This window comes from Coffea arabica, chromosome 3c (genome assembly GCF_036785885.1).
Source record: "Coffea arabica cultivar ET-39 chromosome 3c, Coffea Arabica ET-39 HiFi, whole genome shotgun sequence".
NCBI lineage: Eukaryota > Viridiplantae > Streptophyta > Magnoliopsida > Gentianales > Rubiaceae > Coffea > Coffea arabica.
Window position 1 is genome coordinate 33404881 of NC_092314.1, and position 15060 is coordinate 33419940.

Sequence of the window (15060 nt, forward strand, 5' to 3'; positions counted from 1 at the left end):
CAGGATGATCCCCTATCACCCTATCTTTTCCTTCTTTATTCAGAAGGATTTTCTAATCTATTGAAAAAGGCAGCTTCAGGAGAAAAGAATCAATGGAATCAAAATTAGTAGACAAGGTCCCTCAATAACACACTTGTTTTTTGCTGATGACTCACTCATCTTATGTAAAGCTAACAGGCAAGAAGCGATGGAACTAAGGAAGATCCACAAACTCTATGAACAGGGATCAGGGTAGGTAATCAACCTAGACAAATCCAGTGCTTTCTTCCGCAAAAATGTCAGTCAGATAATCAAGGAAGAAGTATACAAAGAGTTTGGAGGAAACCAATATGTGACTCAAGGGAAATACATAGGCCTTCCGATGGTGATCACGAGGACTAAAGAACAACTTTTTGGATTCATCAAAGACAACATTGGAAGAAGAATACAAAGCTAGAAATCCAAGCTTCTAAGCACAGCTGGGAAAGAGATCTTGATCAAGGTGGTTTCCATGGCCATGCCTACTTACACTATGTCTAGTTTTAAATTACCTTGTAGGTGAGGTAGAGAAATCTATTCCCTTCTATCTAACTACGATGGGGAGAGCAAGACAACAAAAACAAAATCCATTGGGTGGCTTGGAAGTAGTTGACTCAGGAGAAGAAGAAAGGAGGCCTAGGATTCAAAGAAATACAGAACTTTAATAGAGCCTTGCTTGCCAAAGAGAAATGGAGAATTATCAGGAATCCAAATCTGTTGTTGTCGAGCCCCATTTTTTGTGACGAAGAAAAAGTATTTACAAAAGATGTGATTTTTCTTTAAAAGTAAGTGAAAAGGAAACTAAAATGGGACTTTAAAGAATGCGACAGTTTGGGTCTAAAATTTAGTCTAAAAGGGGTTTTTTAAGAAAATAGAAGTCACTACTTGATATTAAATTTAGGTGTACCAAGTCACCCAAAAAAATATTTTTAACAAAAATATTAATAAAACCCTTTCGACAACTCCAGGTCTTTACAAACAAGAGAAAAGGAGTTCAGAAGTCATAGTTGAAGAAAGGGAAGGTAAAGGTTCAATTGACTCAAATCTAAGGCTCCCTTTCAACCTAGTCTAAGTTAATTGCGAGATTTAGTCAAAAATTTTCCTAATATAATTCTTAAATTTATCACATTTGGATATTTCCTACATGGATATAATTCTAAATTTATAGAAAATATCAAAAGGGACAAAATGTCCATTCACAAGTTTAATTGGTATCAATCGCATTAATTGCAAAGGCCAAACTAATCCCTTAAAAGGATCACAAGTATGCAAAAATGAAATTTCAAAAGAAAAGAGAATTAAATTACATATAGATATAAGTATTCAAGAAAAAAGGGATGCAATATAATGGGTACGGGAGGCAAAAACTCATGACATAATTTTCTTATACAGAGATTAATGGGGTATTTAAACTAAAAAATTATAATCGCCCATTTCCCATGTCTAAAGAGTAATTCTCCTAATCTACACAAGCAAATGAACTAACTTATTTTACAATTTCTTAAATGTGATGTAATCCTAAATGATATGATTAACACATATAGAGAGTCGGGGATAATATAATAGGAAATATTATGCAAATGAGAAAAGATCATAAAATAATATAAAAAATAATCATTAAAATATAATGAATGTCACGCAAAAGATGAATCTAACGCATGAACGATCTAAGGGTCTAGCGTTGGACTAACCCATTTCTAAAAGTCCTTACGAGCGTTGGACTAGCAAGTAAGCGGAGAAAGAAACTATAACTAGCGTTGAACTAGTGTAATGACATCATGCATTAATACATAGTAAAACAAATAAGACATAAATTAAAAAAAATAAACACGTAAGAACACATAGCACATAACACATAAACATAATATCTAAATGCAAAAATTCTAAGGAAAGCGGATAAAGCATATAAATACATAAGCCACATAAATACACAATATCTATCTATTACAACGGGAAGTCTAACTACAATCTAAAATGGGGAATAATAAAATAAATAATCTATTCTATCTATTATAATAGGGGACCTAATTACAATCTAAAATGAGAAAATCTAATAAATAAACAAATCTATCGTATATATTACATTTTTCTATCTAATTACAATTTTTCAAAAATATTACCTATGTATTATATTTTGAGGTATTTGAATATCTCCCAAATAATTATAAAATTAACTAAACAAACATAAGAAAATTTGAATGAACATTTGAATTAAATAAATAACAAAACATGTAAAAATATATAAACACATAGGAGCACGTAGGAGTACATAAGAGCACGTAATTGAAATTTAAATAATAATAAGGGTACCTCCCTTTTAAAATGATAACTAAATGGAGTCAAATTTTCCTATTTATACTCAAAATGAACAAAAGGATCATGGCACCAATTTAATTGAAAATAATAATAATAATAATAATAATAAGTACTAAATTCACATTAATATGTCAAATATAAAGAAACTTAAGAACATTTAAAAATTACAAGTGGAATACACTCAAGAGTAACATAATTAGCTAGTAAAGAAAAGAAACAATCATAATAGAGAGTCAAAAGGTCACTAGGGACTAAATTGCCAAAGTTAGAAAATTTTTGAGGTCAAAAATTTTTTTTTAAAAGTTTAGGGGTCAAAATTAAATAAAAGATAAAATTTAGGGACCAAATTGTAAATAAATTAAGGACCTAGTTGAAAGAAATCTAAATTTTGGGCCACAATAAAACTCTTCAAAAGATCAGGGGCTAAAGTGCAAATTTTGATTTCTTTTTTTTTTTTTTGCTAGAAAAAGGCTCTGGACCATTTGATATGGATTTTGGGCCATAAATCCCTTCATCCCAAAGAAAAATCGAACAATTTTTGTTTAAAGAAATGGCCTAACCCACTTATTTCTACTAGATTAAATATGACAAAAAGACTGAGCTTAAATCTCAAAGCCCAATGTTGCAAAAATCCAAGAAAAAATAATACAAGCCTACCAGAAATAAACTAAACTAGCCCAACTCTTTTTTATCTTTATTTTCTTTCTTCTTTCCTTTTCCTCCTTTTCTTTTTTTTTTTTCTTCTTCCTCCCATTTTCTTCTTCTTCTTCTTCTTCTTCGGCGAGGCTGAAGCGTCAGCCGCTGCCAGCAATGGCTGATGCCCGCGACTGCATCGCCACCGCCGCCGACCGCCGATCATCCGCAACCTCTGCGATCATGAAAAATCACCAAAATACACATTCAACTCAATTTTTCGTGTAGAATCCTTTTTTGGTTTAGTTTTTACAAAAAAATAAACCAAAAGTGACAAAATTGCAAAAAGATAGCCTAGTTTTTTTTTAAAAAACACACAAATCTTCACAAAAAATCATAAAATTTATACCGTAACACTCCTTATAACTTCTACAATACAACTATGATTTTAGTTTGACAAGAAAACAACAACAAAAGGATAAATTAAAGCAAAACAACCCCTAAAAAAATCCATTTTTTATTGCCTTTTAGACTAAAAAAATGGAAAAACTTAATTAAGCAATCTTTTCAAACCATTAACTAATCAAAATTATCCATCTTAACAACAATATATGTACAAAATTTAGCATTTTAATTCGATTTTCAATTTAAGCATTTTTTTCAAACACTTGGCATGCATACACAAAAATTACTTCCTTTTCCTTAATCCGGTTTATGTCCTATCCCAAATCTTCAACAACATAACAATAACAATGAAACCAGCGAAAGAAAGAGACAAATAAGCAGCAAAACATGCATTTAATCTAATTAATTAAGAAAAGGAAAAGCTGGAAAAAAAAAGAAAAAAAATACCTCAATGAAGGTTGTAGTCCCTTAGCTAAAGTTTTGATGAAATTCCAAGCTTCAATTGTCCAACCAGTAGCTGCCCCTTCATTTTTTTTTTTTTGATGTTGTGTGTGAGTGTGTTGGGAGAAAAGAGAGGGAGCCGAGTGTGAGTTGGGGAGTTTTTCTTTTTTGTGTGTGTAGTGGAAATGTGCCGAGAGATAGTTTTGTGAGAGTGTGAGATGGTGGCAAACTTGAGAGGGGAAGGGGGAAAGGAGATCCAAGAGGGAGAGGGAATTCAAGGGAAGAGTTGTTGTCTTTGGAATTTTTTGGGAGAAAAAAAGAAAGAGAAGGAGCTAAGAGGGAGAAAGTGAGGTTGGGAGGAAAAGTGGAAGTTTTTTCCTATTGTGTTCTGTTGCTGAGAGGAAAGAAGGAAGAGACCGAGAGAGAGAAGAGTTGGCGGGAGATTAGGTTGATAAAATGATGGATTTTTTACCAAATGACAAGAAAGATCAATGAAAAAAAATTGAGTGTAACAATAGGTTAATAGTGTATTTGGTAAAAGAGAAATGATTAGGGGTGATTTTTCTTCTTTTTTTCTATTTTTCTTTTCTTAACATAAGCCTACAAAAATGAGAGAAAAGAAAAAATTAAATTAAAATACAAGAAAATAAATAATTTATTAAATAGATAAAATCCAAGAGAACATTAAAATTGACAAAAATTTGGTGTCTATAGTTGTCTAGCAAGGTTCTGAAAGCAAAGTATTTTCCAAATAGCAGCATACAGGAATGTAAAGTGGCAAAGAATGCTCCCTGGTTCTGGCAAAGTATAATGAGCAGCAGAGAAAATCTATGGTGGGGAGTGAGGAGGAGAATAGGCAATGGAAGAAAGACTAGAATCTGGGAAGACCAATGGCTACCTAACAACCAACGAAAGCCAGAAACGCCTAAACCAGCAAACGACCAGATTGATAAAGTGGCTGACATGATAGTGGATTATAGATGGAATAGACCCCTCATCTTTGAGAGGTTTTGCAAGGACAACATACTGAAAGTTCCAATTAGCATCATAGGAAGAGAAGATAGTACATTCTAGATAGGAAACCAGACTGGAGAATATACAGTGCAATCAGGATACAAATATGCAATGGAAAGGAGAGAGGCTGAAACAAGAAAGATGGAAAGAGAAGCTGAACCAAGCTACAATTCAATAAACTAGCGTCTGTGGAAGGTGTTATGGAACTTAAACATCAGCCACAAGATTAAATTGTTCATCTGGAAAGGACTAAGAGAAGCAGTTCTCATCTTTTTTATTTCTTTTTCTCTTTTTTCTCTCTTTCATCCTTTCCAATAAAAAACTTCATCTCAATAGAAATTTTTATTTTGAGTTTGTAATTATATTTCTAGGTGAAGATTTAAAAGGTATCAAAAACTAATTTTGATTGTTTGTATGACACCAAGTGTCACAAATTTCAATTGATGATCAGGTCACAATTTCATGTTATGATATTTTCTTGAGAATAAAATGAGAAACTAGAAAGGAAAGAGGAAAAACTAAAATTAAAAGAATTGAAAGGCTAAAAAAATTGTATTTTAGGAAAGTGATTTGAATTTTTTAAAATCATTTAAAGAGAAGATAGATCTCTGCAATTTTTCTTTTTTAATTTCAATCATTAAGATGAAAATTTTTATGAGAAAGAGGAAGAATTAAAGAAAGAAGAAAGAGGCAAAAAAAATAAAAGAGCACAAAAAGGGAAAGGAAAAAATTAAAAAGAAAAATAAGATTAGAATAATAGAGGGACAATTTTGTCCAATGGGAAATAAAGTGAGACAAAAAAATGATTAGAGGATAAAATGAGAAATAAAGTATACTTAAGGGAATTAATTGTGATTAATACAAAAAATTTATAATACAAACGGGCTAGGGTAGATAAAACTAGGCAACACAAGGCCTTTAACTTCCAATGTGGGACACATGAAATTAAGGTTGAAACTAAAGGACCGAAACAATAGTTCAGACGTCGCAATAATGGGCCACCTATTCTAAATATAGCCTACATTTCTTGGCCATTCCTCTGCATGAAATAAATTCAAGGACTTCGGCTTATGTTGTGATTCAGCAGCACGCATTGATGGTTTTTGACTTTTTGTTTCCAAGAGCTGTTGGGAAATTATTGCTCACAATACGTTTTCGGCTTATGTTGTGATTCAGCAGCACGCATTGATGGTTTTTGACTTTTTGTTTCCAAGAACTGTTGGGAAATTATTGCTCAATATGTTTTAGATGCTTCCTTGAAAGTACACAATTTTTTTCCTTGCGTTCTGGGTAAATGGAAACCAGACAAAGTTGGTGGAAATACTGAGGAGCATCTTATCAAAACATATGAAAAGAAGCACCAGAAAATTTACAGCGTTAGATTTGAAGCCAAAACAAGACGGAGAGAATTGTAGGTCAAATATGCATATACCATTGTCATGCCCATAGCTAAACAAATTCTTAAGAAAAAAATAATGAGAGTGTTTGAATAGCATTGGAAGTATTTGGATACAAAATTTATCCCAAATAATATTTCGCTTGCATTATAAACACATTTTTCAATCCAACTTTTTATATTCCCAACCACCTTTTTATTTCACATACATCACATCACAAAAAATGCTATAGTAATTATTCCAAATAATATTTCAAATAATACCCTATCCAAACAAACTATTATTTCAAATAATATTTCGCTTGCATTATAAACACATTTCTCAACTCACCTTTTTATATTCCTAATCACCTTTTTATCTCACATACATCATATCACAAAAAATGTTACAATAATTATTCTAAATAATATTTCAAATAATACTCTATCTTGTATCATAAATATATTTTTCAACTCACCATTTTATATTCCCAATCACTTTTTTATCTCACATACATCAAATTACAAAAAATGTTATCGTAATTATTTAAAATAATACTCTATCCAAACAATAATTATATACACGGGATAAAATCAAGCCCATTTGGCTAAGAGAGACATACAACCAGCACCAAAAAGAAGGGATACATTTGCCCCCATTAGAAGCTTTCCATTGTTTTGCATCTTTGGATTCATGAAATCTGCAGACAGGAGGTCCACCAGTGCCATGTATATTAGGATCCCTGCTGATGCTGAATCAAAAATTCCTTGCACTATGAGAGCCTTTGGGCTGTTCTCATTGTAGACATTTGCTATTCCAATCCCTATTGCGATGCCAGCAGGTGTTGTGAGCGAGAAGAAAATAGCCATGATTGTAATTGCTCGAGCATTGAATTTAGCCTGAAGATGCCAAGTAGGATACAAGAGATTACACGACTATTCGCCAACCCAAAGACACTTTTGTTCGGCATTACTATCACTATTTCCTTCTAAACTCCCGAGAATTAGAAGTCTAGAATTTAAATTCCCCTATTCTCTCCTCGCTTTTTAAGTCTCACCCTTTCTTACTAAAAAATTCTTTTTTAAAAAAAATAGTTCTATTTCCTTCCAAAAATCAAGATGTTGTAGTCCGTCTTTACACTACGGACGGAAGGAAATGAACCAACCAAACCATGCAAATCAAATGAATGCATATCCATAATAAGTTGCATTCCCATTAGAACATATATGTACTTTTCTTGTTCTACTTTTTGATTTTCTTTTTGACAATATTTCATACAATAAAATAACAAAATGATTAGTTGAATAAAACTAAGAAATAAGAATAACAAGTTAAATGGTCATACGACCAAAATTAACTACTCGTACACAATTAATAAATACCCACTATTTATTGTATTTGGTTAGAATACAGAAATGAATGAAACTAAAGGCTTTGTTTGGATTGAGCTTTATTTCTCAAAATTTATTTGCTTACATCATCATTACAATTTCCAATACACCTTTTTACTTTCTCAATTACCTTTTTATCTCACATACATCACATCACAAAAAGTGCTACAGTAAAAATATCTCTAATAATTCACAATCCAAACAGACCCTAAGAGAAATTCAAGCATGGATAGGGTATTTTGGATAGGTGATATGATTTTGACACGACAGGAAGAAAAACTTTAAGAACGGACAACAACGTAAGATGGACGCCAGTTCAAATGTCTAAATCCTAACATACGATGCATGACTTTAAGAAATGTTAATAACCTGTCCATGGAGGTCAGTTCATGTCCAAATAAATACATTTTCAGAAAAGTTAAGTGACAGAAAGAAAAGTAAAAGAGAACAATTTATAGAGGAAGGACTAATTTGCTCCACATCTTTTTTCAAGAAGTCCACGTCTGAGAATAATCTGAAACGACAGGCGATACAGGAAACCAAACAGAACGACCAGCCTCACTTGGCAGGACACATAGCCTAAAATATCTAGTGATTCATTTCAAAGTTGTACGCGTACTGGTAGCTTCAATATTAAGCATGCACCTAGGACAAAAAAAAGTTTGTTTGATTGGCTCCAACACTACCAATGTACGGGAAGGGGAAAAATATAGCTTTTGAAAAAAAAGAAAATAAGAAAGGAAAAGAATAATAACAAAAGTATAATTAGTTGCGATAAAGGTTGAGACTTCAAGAATTAATCACCTCCAATTCTTAATCTCATTCATTTCCTAATTAAAATTTCCTGATTAAAAAGAAAAACTAGTTGTGATGAGATAATTACCTGAGTGATGCATCCGCCTAATCCAACACCCTCGAAAAATTGGTGAAACGTCAAAGCTGCTAGAAGAGGCCTTATTGTTTTGGGACTATCCGACGCACCCATAGCAATGCCAATAATTACAGAATGTACGATGATTCCCAGCTCTAAAACCTATAACAAATTTAAAGGAGCAAAAACCTCATTAGAAGTTAGATTTCCAATTAGGTTTAACCACAATCTGCACCTCCATATTATCATAAATTTGCACCGTAAGTTATGAACTCAACGATTTGGCAGCTTATATATTGTCAATTTATGACATATTATTCACTTAAAGTTCAAAACCAATAATTCTTTCTATCGACTAATATATAAAAAGACATTACTATCCCTATTGAGTGCTCAATAGCTACCAGAATTCATTAAGGGCTATAGCAGTTTATCGAAATAGCTACCAGAATTCACACTGGTTTTTCAATTCATTAAAACATATTGTGTTACAAATTGAGGTATTAAGTGCTATAATAGAGAGTTTAGCATGCAAACCATAAATCGGTTATAATTCATCAACTGTGAATTTAGCAATTATCTCCTGTAGCAATAATTTCTAGAACCCATAGCTTCTTATTAACGGGTCATCCATGCATAGGATTCCAAACTAAAGAGAAGGAGCCAAAAAACTTAACTGATAGATGATAATTCATATAAACAATATGAGGAACGATAGACAACTCGAACTCCGTAGTTTCTATAAGAGGGAGAAAAGAAATGGTCTCGTCCAAGTGACTAAAAATTGTTGAAGGCCAAATTTACCTTAAACCTAGGATACTTTCTTACCTTTCAGCGGTCACTACTATGTCTGGGTTTCTTCACATGAAAATTTAGGTTGTGTTTGGATTGCATTTTTTTAAATTTTTTTTGTAAAAAAATTACTATAATTTGATTCATACGAAGTAAAAAGGTGATTGAAGATGTGTTCATGGTAGATGTAGCAAAGAAAAATTGCTGTCCAAAATTTCTGATCAAGAAATATATTCCAGAGTTAATAAAGAATTAAAAAAATTACTTCTAAATCTCTGTTTCTTAAATCCAACTTCCTCTTTGCTAGAAAAAAAAAATTACCTGCGATATCACACGATACCGAAGCTGCGTAGAAAGGGTATCCCCTTCCATGGACAACGAGGTATGTGCATGACCATGTGTGGCATGTGTATGAAGAGGAAGCACTCCAGAAAGATTACTCTCTCCATTACGATCTCCTTCCTCTGCTACAGCTTGAATGCCCTTACTGCCAGCCATTTTTTTATAATGAGAAGTTGCATACACATCAACCATAAGTGTACCTATCGAAGCAAGCATTGCTACGAAGCCGGTAAACGGAAATTTTGCCCAAGGGTTGTCGGGAAGGCATGGAGAAGTCAAGCTCTCGAAAGCATCAGGGAGGACGTGAATGAACCCTGTTGCCAGAATTACGCCCGCAGCAAAAGCTTTGATGACGAAGAAGAGATTGTTTTCAGGGCTTAAAGATGGTATCTTCTTGCCCCAAACTGGCAGAAGGACGCCAATGAAGCTAGCAACCAAGATTGAAGCTATTGCTCCTGATTTGTACTTGAGGGCTAAACTCCTGTTTCTGTCATCGTCGTCGTCATCACAGGTGCAATCTCCTAAGACTATGGCGGGAAAGAGCACTATGATAAGCACCAAAATGAGGAACTTTTGATTCGCCGCCATATTGGTCGTGAAAATTGAAAAGACACACTAACACCGATTGAGGTTTCTTTATTTATGTATAAATTTGGTGTCGAGCAAGAAGATTGGAGCTACACATATTTGTAGTTTATTATGTCCACAAATTAAGAAGAAAAGAGAAAAGCCGTGGGAGTCAAAGCTGGAAGAGAATTTTAAATTAAATACTATTTGCTTGGAATTTCGGTTGGGGGTCCAAATGAATTAAGAATTGTAAACAAAACAAAAAGAAAATGATGTTTAGATAGCGAAATAAGTGCAAAGCAAGACTTAGAATTACCTTTGGTTTCGGTCAAAGCAAATGGAGAAGTGAAGACATGATGAGGCCATCGGGGCATGTGATTTGAACAATAAATGCGAGAAAATTCAGAAGTTGACGGCTAGTAATTGGGAAATGGATACAAAAAGTGCAAGATAAAGCAGTTTGATTAAGAGGGATTCCACAGTATTAAGTTGGGAATGTCGACATAGCTTGGGAGAAGCAAGTCAACTGGTTCGCGAAGTCTCTGGCTGTTTTGCTAGGAAACTTAGCGTGTTGCCAACACGAGTTGTCATCTTTTTAGTTTGTACAGGGAACGGTAGCCACTTGGCACTTCCAAGATTCAATTCGGACAATAAAGCAAAATCAAAATGTGTAATCATATAATGAAGTTGCGTAATTCTGATGCAATTATGGCGTATTGTTTCAAATAAATATGAAGCTATATTTTATACTAAATTTAAAAAATTATTACATAGAAGTACTGTTCAGGTACATAGTATAAAAATTTATTCAAAAAAATTGTATCGTTTGGGATGTAATATAAAAAACTTATTTAAAAGCTTTTACTACTGGGGAATAGTGACACTGGCAAAATCTTGTTTGAATTTGTCTACATTAATCTTATTTTTCTCCATGTTATTCTCTTTAGTTGTAATCTTATTGGATCACTATGATCGATTATCCAACAAAAGGTGATCTGTATGGAAGGGTTCTTTTATTTTATTTATTTATTTATTTTTTGGGTGATAAAGTTACTCTCTTTATGCTGCTTGTACTTGATCCATCCTTTTCTTTCTTGAGATGCTCGAGGAAAAATGGGCCATCATTAAAACCAAAAACCTTTAAGCATTCAATTTGGACTTAGTTTCTAAGATTTTGAATTGTAAGATCTATAAATCAGCTTGTGTCTTTGTAGGTGAATAGAAAATAATGTCAATTACTCTTACCATCCCATAAATTTTGTTATATTTGTCACTTTTTCTTGTCCCAAATTAGTTGTTATCTTACAAAGTCAACTCACATTTTTCAATGAACTTTTATCTATATTCTTTGTATGATCCACCATTTATTCCTTACAATTATCAATACATTAAATAAAAGATGGTTCACTGCTAAAAATATAAAAAGAAAGTTAAAATTTTCTTTGGTACCAATGCCACTATGCATAAATTGAACGCTTTTCAAAAATGAAAAATTTTATGATATGGAAGGAGTACTTTTTTTAATATGATTTCTTTCGCTTTATGCATTTTATACTTGAAAATACTCCAAATAAAGGCTTCAATTATGTGGTTCTTTTTTGAGGTTTTTTTTTTAAAAATTACTATAGCACTTTTTCAATTAAATATGTATGCAAGATTGAAATAATTACTACAAAACGCAGCCATTTGAAGTTTTCGAGATATGTTTGGATAGCAAGTTTTTCCAAAAGAAAAAAAAATTTCGCTTGCATTATAAATATATTTTTCAATATATTTTTTATATTTTTAATCACCTTTTTATTTCACATATATCGTATCACAAAAGATGTTACAGTAATTATTTTAAATAATTATTTAGCATAATATTCTATCCTCGAGATGTTTTCACCCAAATGATTAATGGTCAAATTAGGTTGGCAGCTGTGTCTTCTAACGGATGATTACCTTCACGTATGAATGTCAGTTGGCAATTAAAAAATCGCGTTTTAGTCCAAAGTTTGACGTTTCAACGCAATTTCTGAGACGTGGGTTCCACTTTCCGGTAGTCTATAGATTCCTTTTTTTATATAAAATATTAAAATTTTATTAAAATCTGTACTAGCAGCAGAAATTACATCATGAAATATACACAAATATCAAAAAATAGATCTGAAGAAAAAAATACTCCATATCTCAAGAACAATAAAATTACATTACAAAGTTCCAAATTTAAAAAATGAGATAAAATAATTATAGTTCCATTAACATCTGTACATGTTTTCAATCGCTAGATTTGCCAATTACCTGCTTTAAGTCCATATATTACGGTGAAAACTATCGAATAAATCAAAAAAAATTCTAGGTTTGATAATCAAAATTTGAAAAAATTCAGATCTAATAAAAGAAAATTAAAAAAATTATCAAAAACTCTCACTAGAAAATTTTAGAAGAAATTTTATTCACACAAATGAAAAGAAATTATAGAAAGGGTTTCTCCCACAAAGAAAGATCAGCAAAATCTGGTTTGATTTCTCTCCCAGAGAGTTTTTTTCGAAGAGGAGGAAAGAACGGTGGTCTATGGATTCTACATACTAAAGATAGATAGGGATTTGACAAAGAAGAAAGAAGAACCAGACGTGTAGAACGAAGAAGACAAAAATTCTACTTTACTTTTTGAAGCGAAGACTTTGCCGACAGTTTTAGAAGTCTATTGTCCAGTTGGAACAAAAATGTCAATTATTGATCACAGAAGTTTGATCGAACCCTTGCAAATCCATATAATTTCATGTGAACACGAAAATTTTCTTGTTTTGGCTTGTTTTGTAGTTCTGTACACACGCACAATATCTAATGTGAAAAAACAATTGGGATGTGTTTACACATTAAACTAGATATTTTGGAACTGTATTGGTGGCGCACCTAATTCTCGGGGGCCGCCACTAATTGTGAGCAGTGTCAATCTGATTAATTAATTTCATTGATATAACGCACTTATCGACCACTCTGAGTACCTAATTATTTATGCCAAGCATGTTCAAAGTCTTTGTTTATAGAGATCGTCTTAGATCGATATGATAATAATGATGACTTATCCTACTGAGCATATTCAAAAGAGAATATATTTAACAAGTTATTAGTGTGTAGGAAGGATCTGCAGCCTCTGCAACGGCAGATGCAGTGGCAAGTTTGACGGTCAACATCGGCTCATTCAAAATCCGGCTGATCTGAACTAGTAATTTAAAACTTATTAAAATTCATTTGAATTTTAAATTAACAGTGGAGATCAATCTGAATTTGACTGCAACTGTAGAGATCCAGATCCTAACCAACTAGAGTAGTTGCTGCGAGAGAGAGTTTTAAACTTCTCATTGATCAAAACTTCTTATAAATTGAACCAACGAGTGTAAAGACGTGCGTCTAGCTGAGGGACAGTTCAATTGTCTCTCAATTCTTCATTGACTTTCTTAGATCTATCCTTCTCCTTAGTGTAGAGTTGGATTTTCCGGTGAAACCCTTGAATCCAACCATTTCCTTTAGTGTAGAATAAGAATAGATATAAAATACTTCATCCGTTTCATTTATCTAGTCATATTTGAGAAATTTAACTTTTTAAGAAGGGAAAATCGTTCATAACGTCCCTCATATTTTATAAAATGACTTTTTTCATCTCTCATTTTTAAAAGTGTAATTTCACATCCCTTATAAATTCATATTAGTCAAATTTGGTCCCTACTTAGATTTTCGACTAATTTTTGACCGGAATCTATCACGTGCCTTGCACGTGATCATTTTTAAGGGTAAAATTGTCAAATTAATTTTACACAATTCAATCCATAATCCCTCATATTTCCCAATATGAATTTTTTTCATCCTTCATATTTCATAAAATGAATTTTTTTGTCCTTCACATTTCACGAAATGAAATTTTTTATCCCTCACATTTTACAAAATAACTTTTTTCATCCCTCATTGATCATGTATATGAATACTTTTCTTTTAAATCTATATATGTATCTATTTAATTTCACTTGAACAATACAAATAACATGTGTACAACTATAATTAGGTTATTTAGATTAAATCAAATAATTTGGACATTGTCGAGTGTTTTATATCGAATTAAATTGGATACAAAAATAATCAAAGAAAAAGTATGACAAAAAGAAGTAAGTAATTGACACTTTCAAATTTTAAAACAATCACAAAATAAGTAATTAAATTGTTGGTTTTAAAAGTGGCGAGTAGAAATTTCAAATTTAAATTGCAATTCGTTAGCATGACTATAGAATTCGAATTAGGACCCATTAATTAGATGGTCTTATTATACAACTCAATAAATGAATTATTATTAAAAGGGAAAAGGCCACAAATATTGAACAAATTCACGTGGTGAAATCAAATAAATATATTCATGGGTTTAAAATAAAATTATTAGTTTTAAACCCATGTATATATCTATTGAATAGCATGTGTACAATTACAATTAACTTGTTTAGGTGAAATTAAATAGAGATTTATTACACGCTATTTACGCGGAATAAAAAAAACTATTCATATACATAGTCAATAATGGATAAAAAAATTTATTTTATAAAATGCGAGGGATGAAAAAATTTATTTTGTGAAATATGAGGAACGAAAAAATTCATTTTGCGAAATATGACGGATTATGAGTCAGATTATGTAAATTTTGATTTGACAATTTTACCCCTAAAAAATAATCACATGCAAGGTACGTAATGGATTCCAACTAAAAATTAGTTGGAAACCTAGGTAGGAACCAAATTTGATCAATGTGAATTTGTAAGGAACGTAAAATTACACTTTTAAAAGTAAGGGACGAAAAAAGTTATTTTATAAAATATGAGGGATGTTTTGAATGATTTTCCCTTTTAAGAATATTGGTTTGATTGTG

At 31.9% G+C, this 15060-nt stretch overlaps 1 protein-coding gene and 1 long non-coding RNA gene across 2 annotated transcripts; both read right to left on the reverse strand.

The window, feature by feature from the left end:
- Positions 1-2748: 2748 nt before the first annotated feature.
- On the reverse strand, positions 2749-4236 carry LOC140037692 (uncharacterized). Its single transcript, XR_011841678.1, has 2 exons — positions 3820-4236; positions 2749-3202 (listed from the first exon to the last, which is right to left on the reverse strand). It is a non-coding gene; the product is annotated as an uncharacterized lncRNA (long non-coding RNA).
- Positions 4237-6652: 2416 nt separating this feature from the next.
- LOC113734924 (zinc transporter 8-like) lies at positions 6653-10368 on the reverse strand. The gene is made up of 3 exons (XM_027261697.2): positions 9579-10368; positions 8478-8627; positions 6653-7102 (listed from the first exon to the last, which is right to left on the reverse strand). Exons 1-3 carry the CDS (start codon positions 10185-10187, stop codon positions 6797-6799), a joined length of 1065 nt encoding a protein of 354 aa, XP_027117498.1. The 5' UTR covers positions 10188-10368; the 3' UTR covers positions 6653-6796.
- Between the last annotated feature and the right edge of the window lie 4692 nt (positions 10369-15060).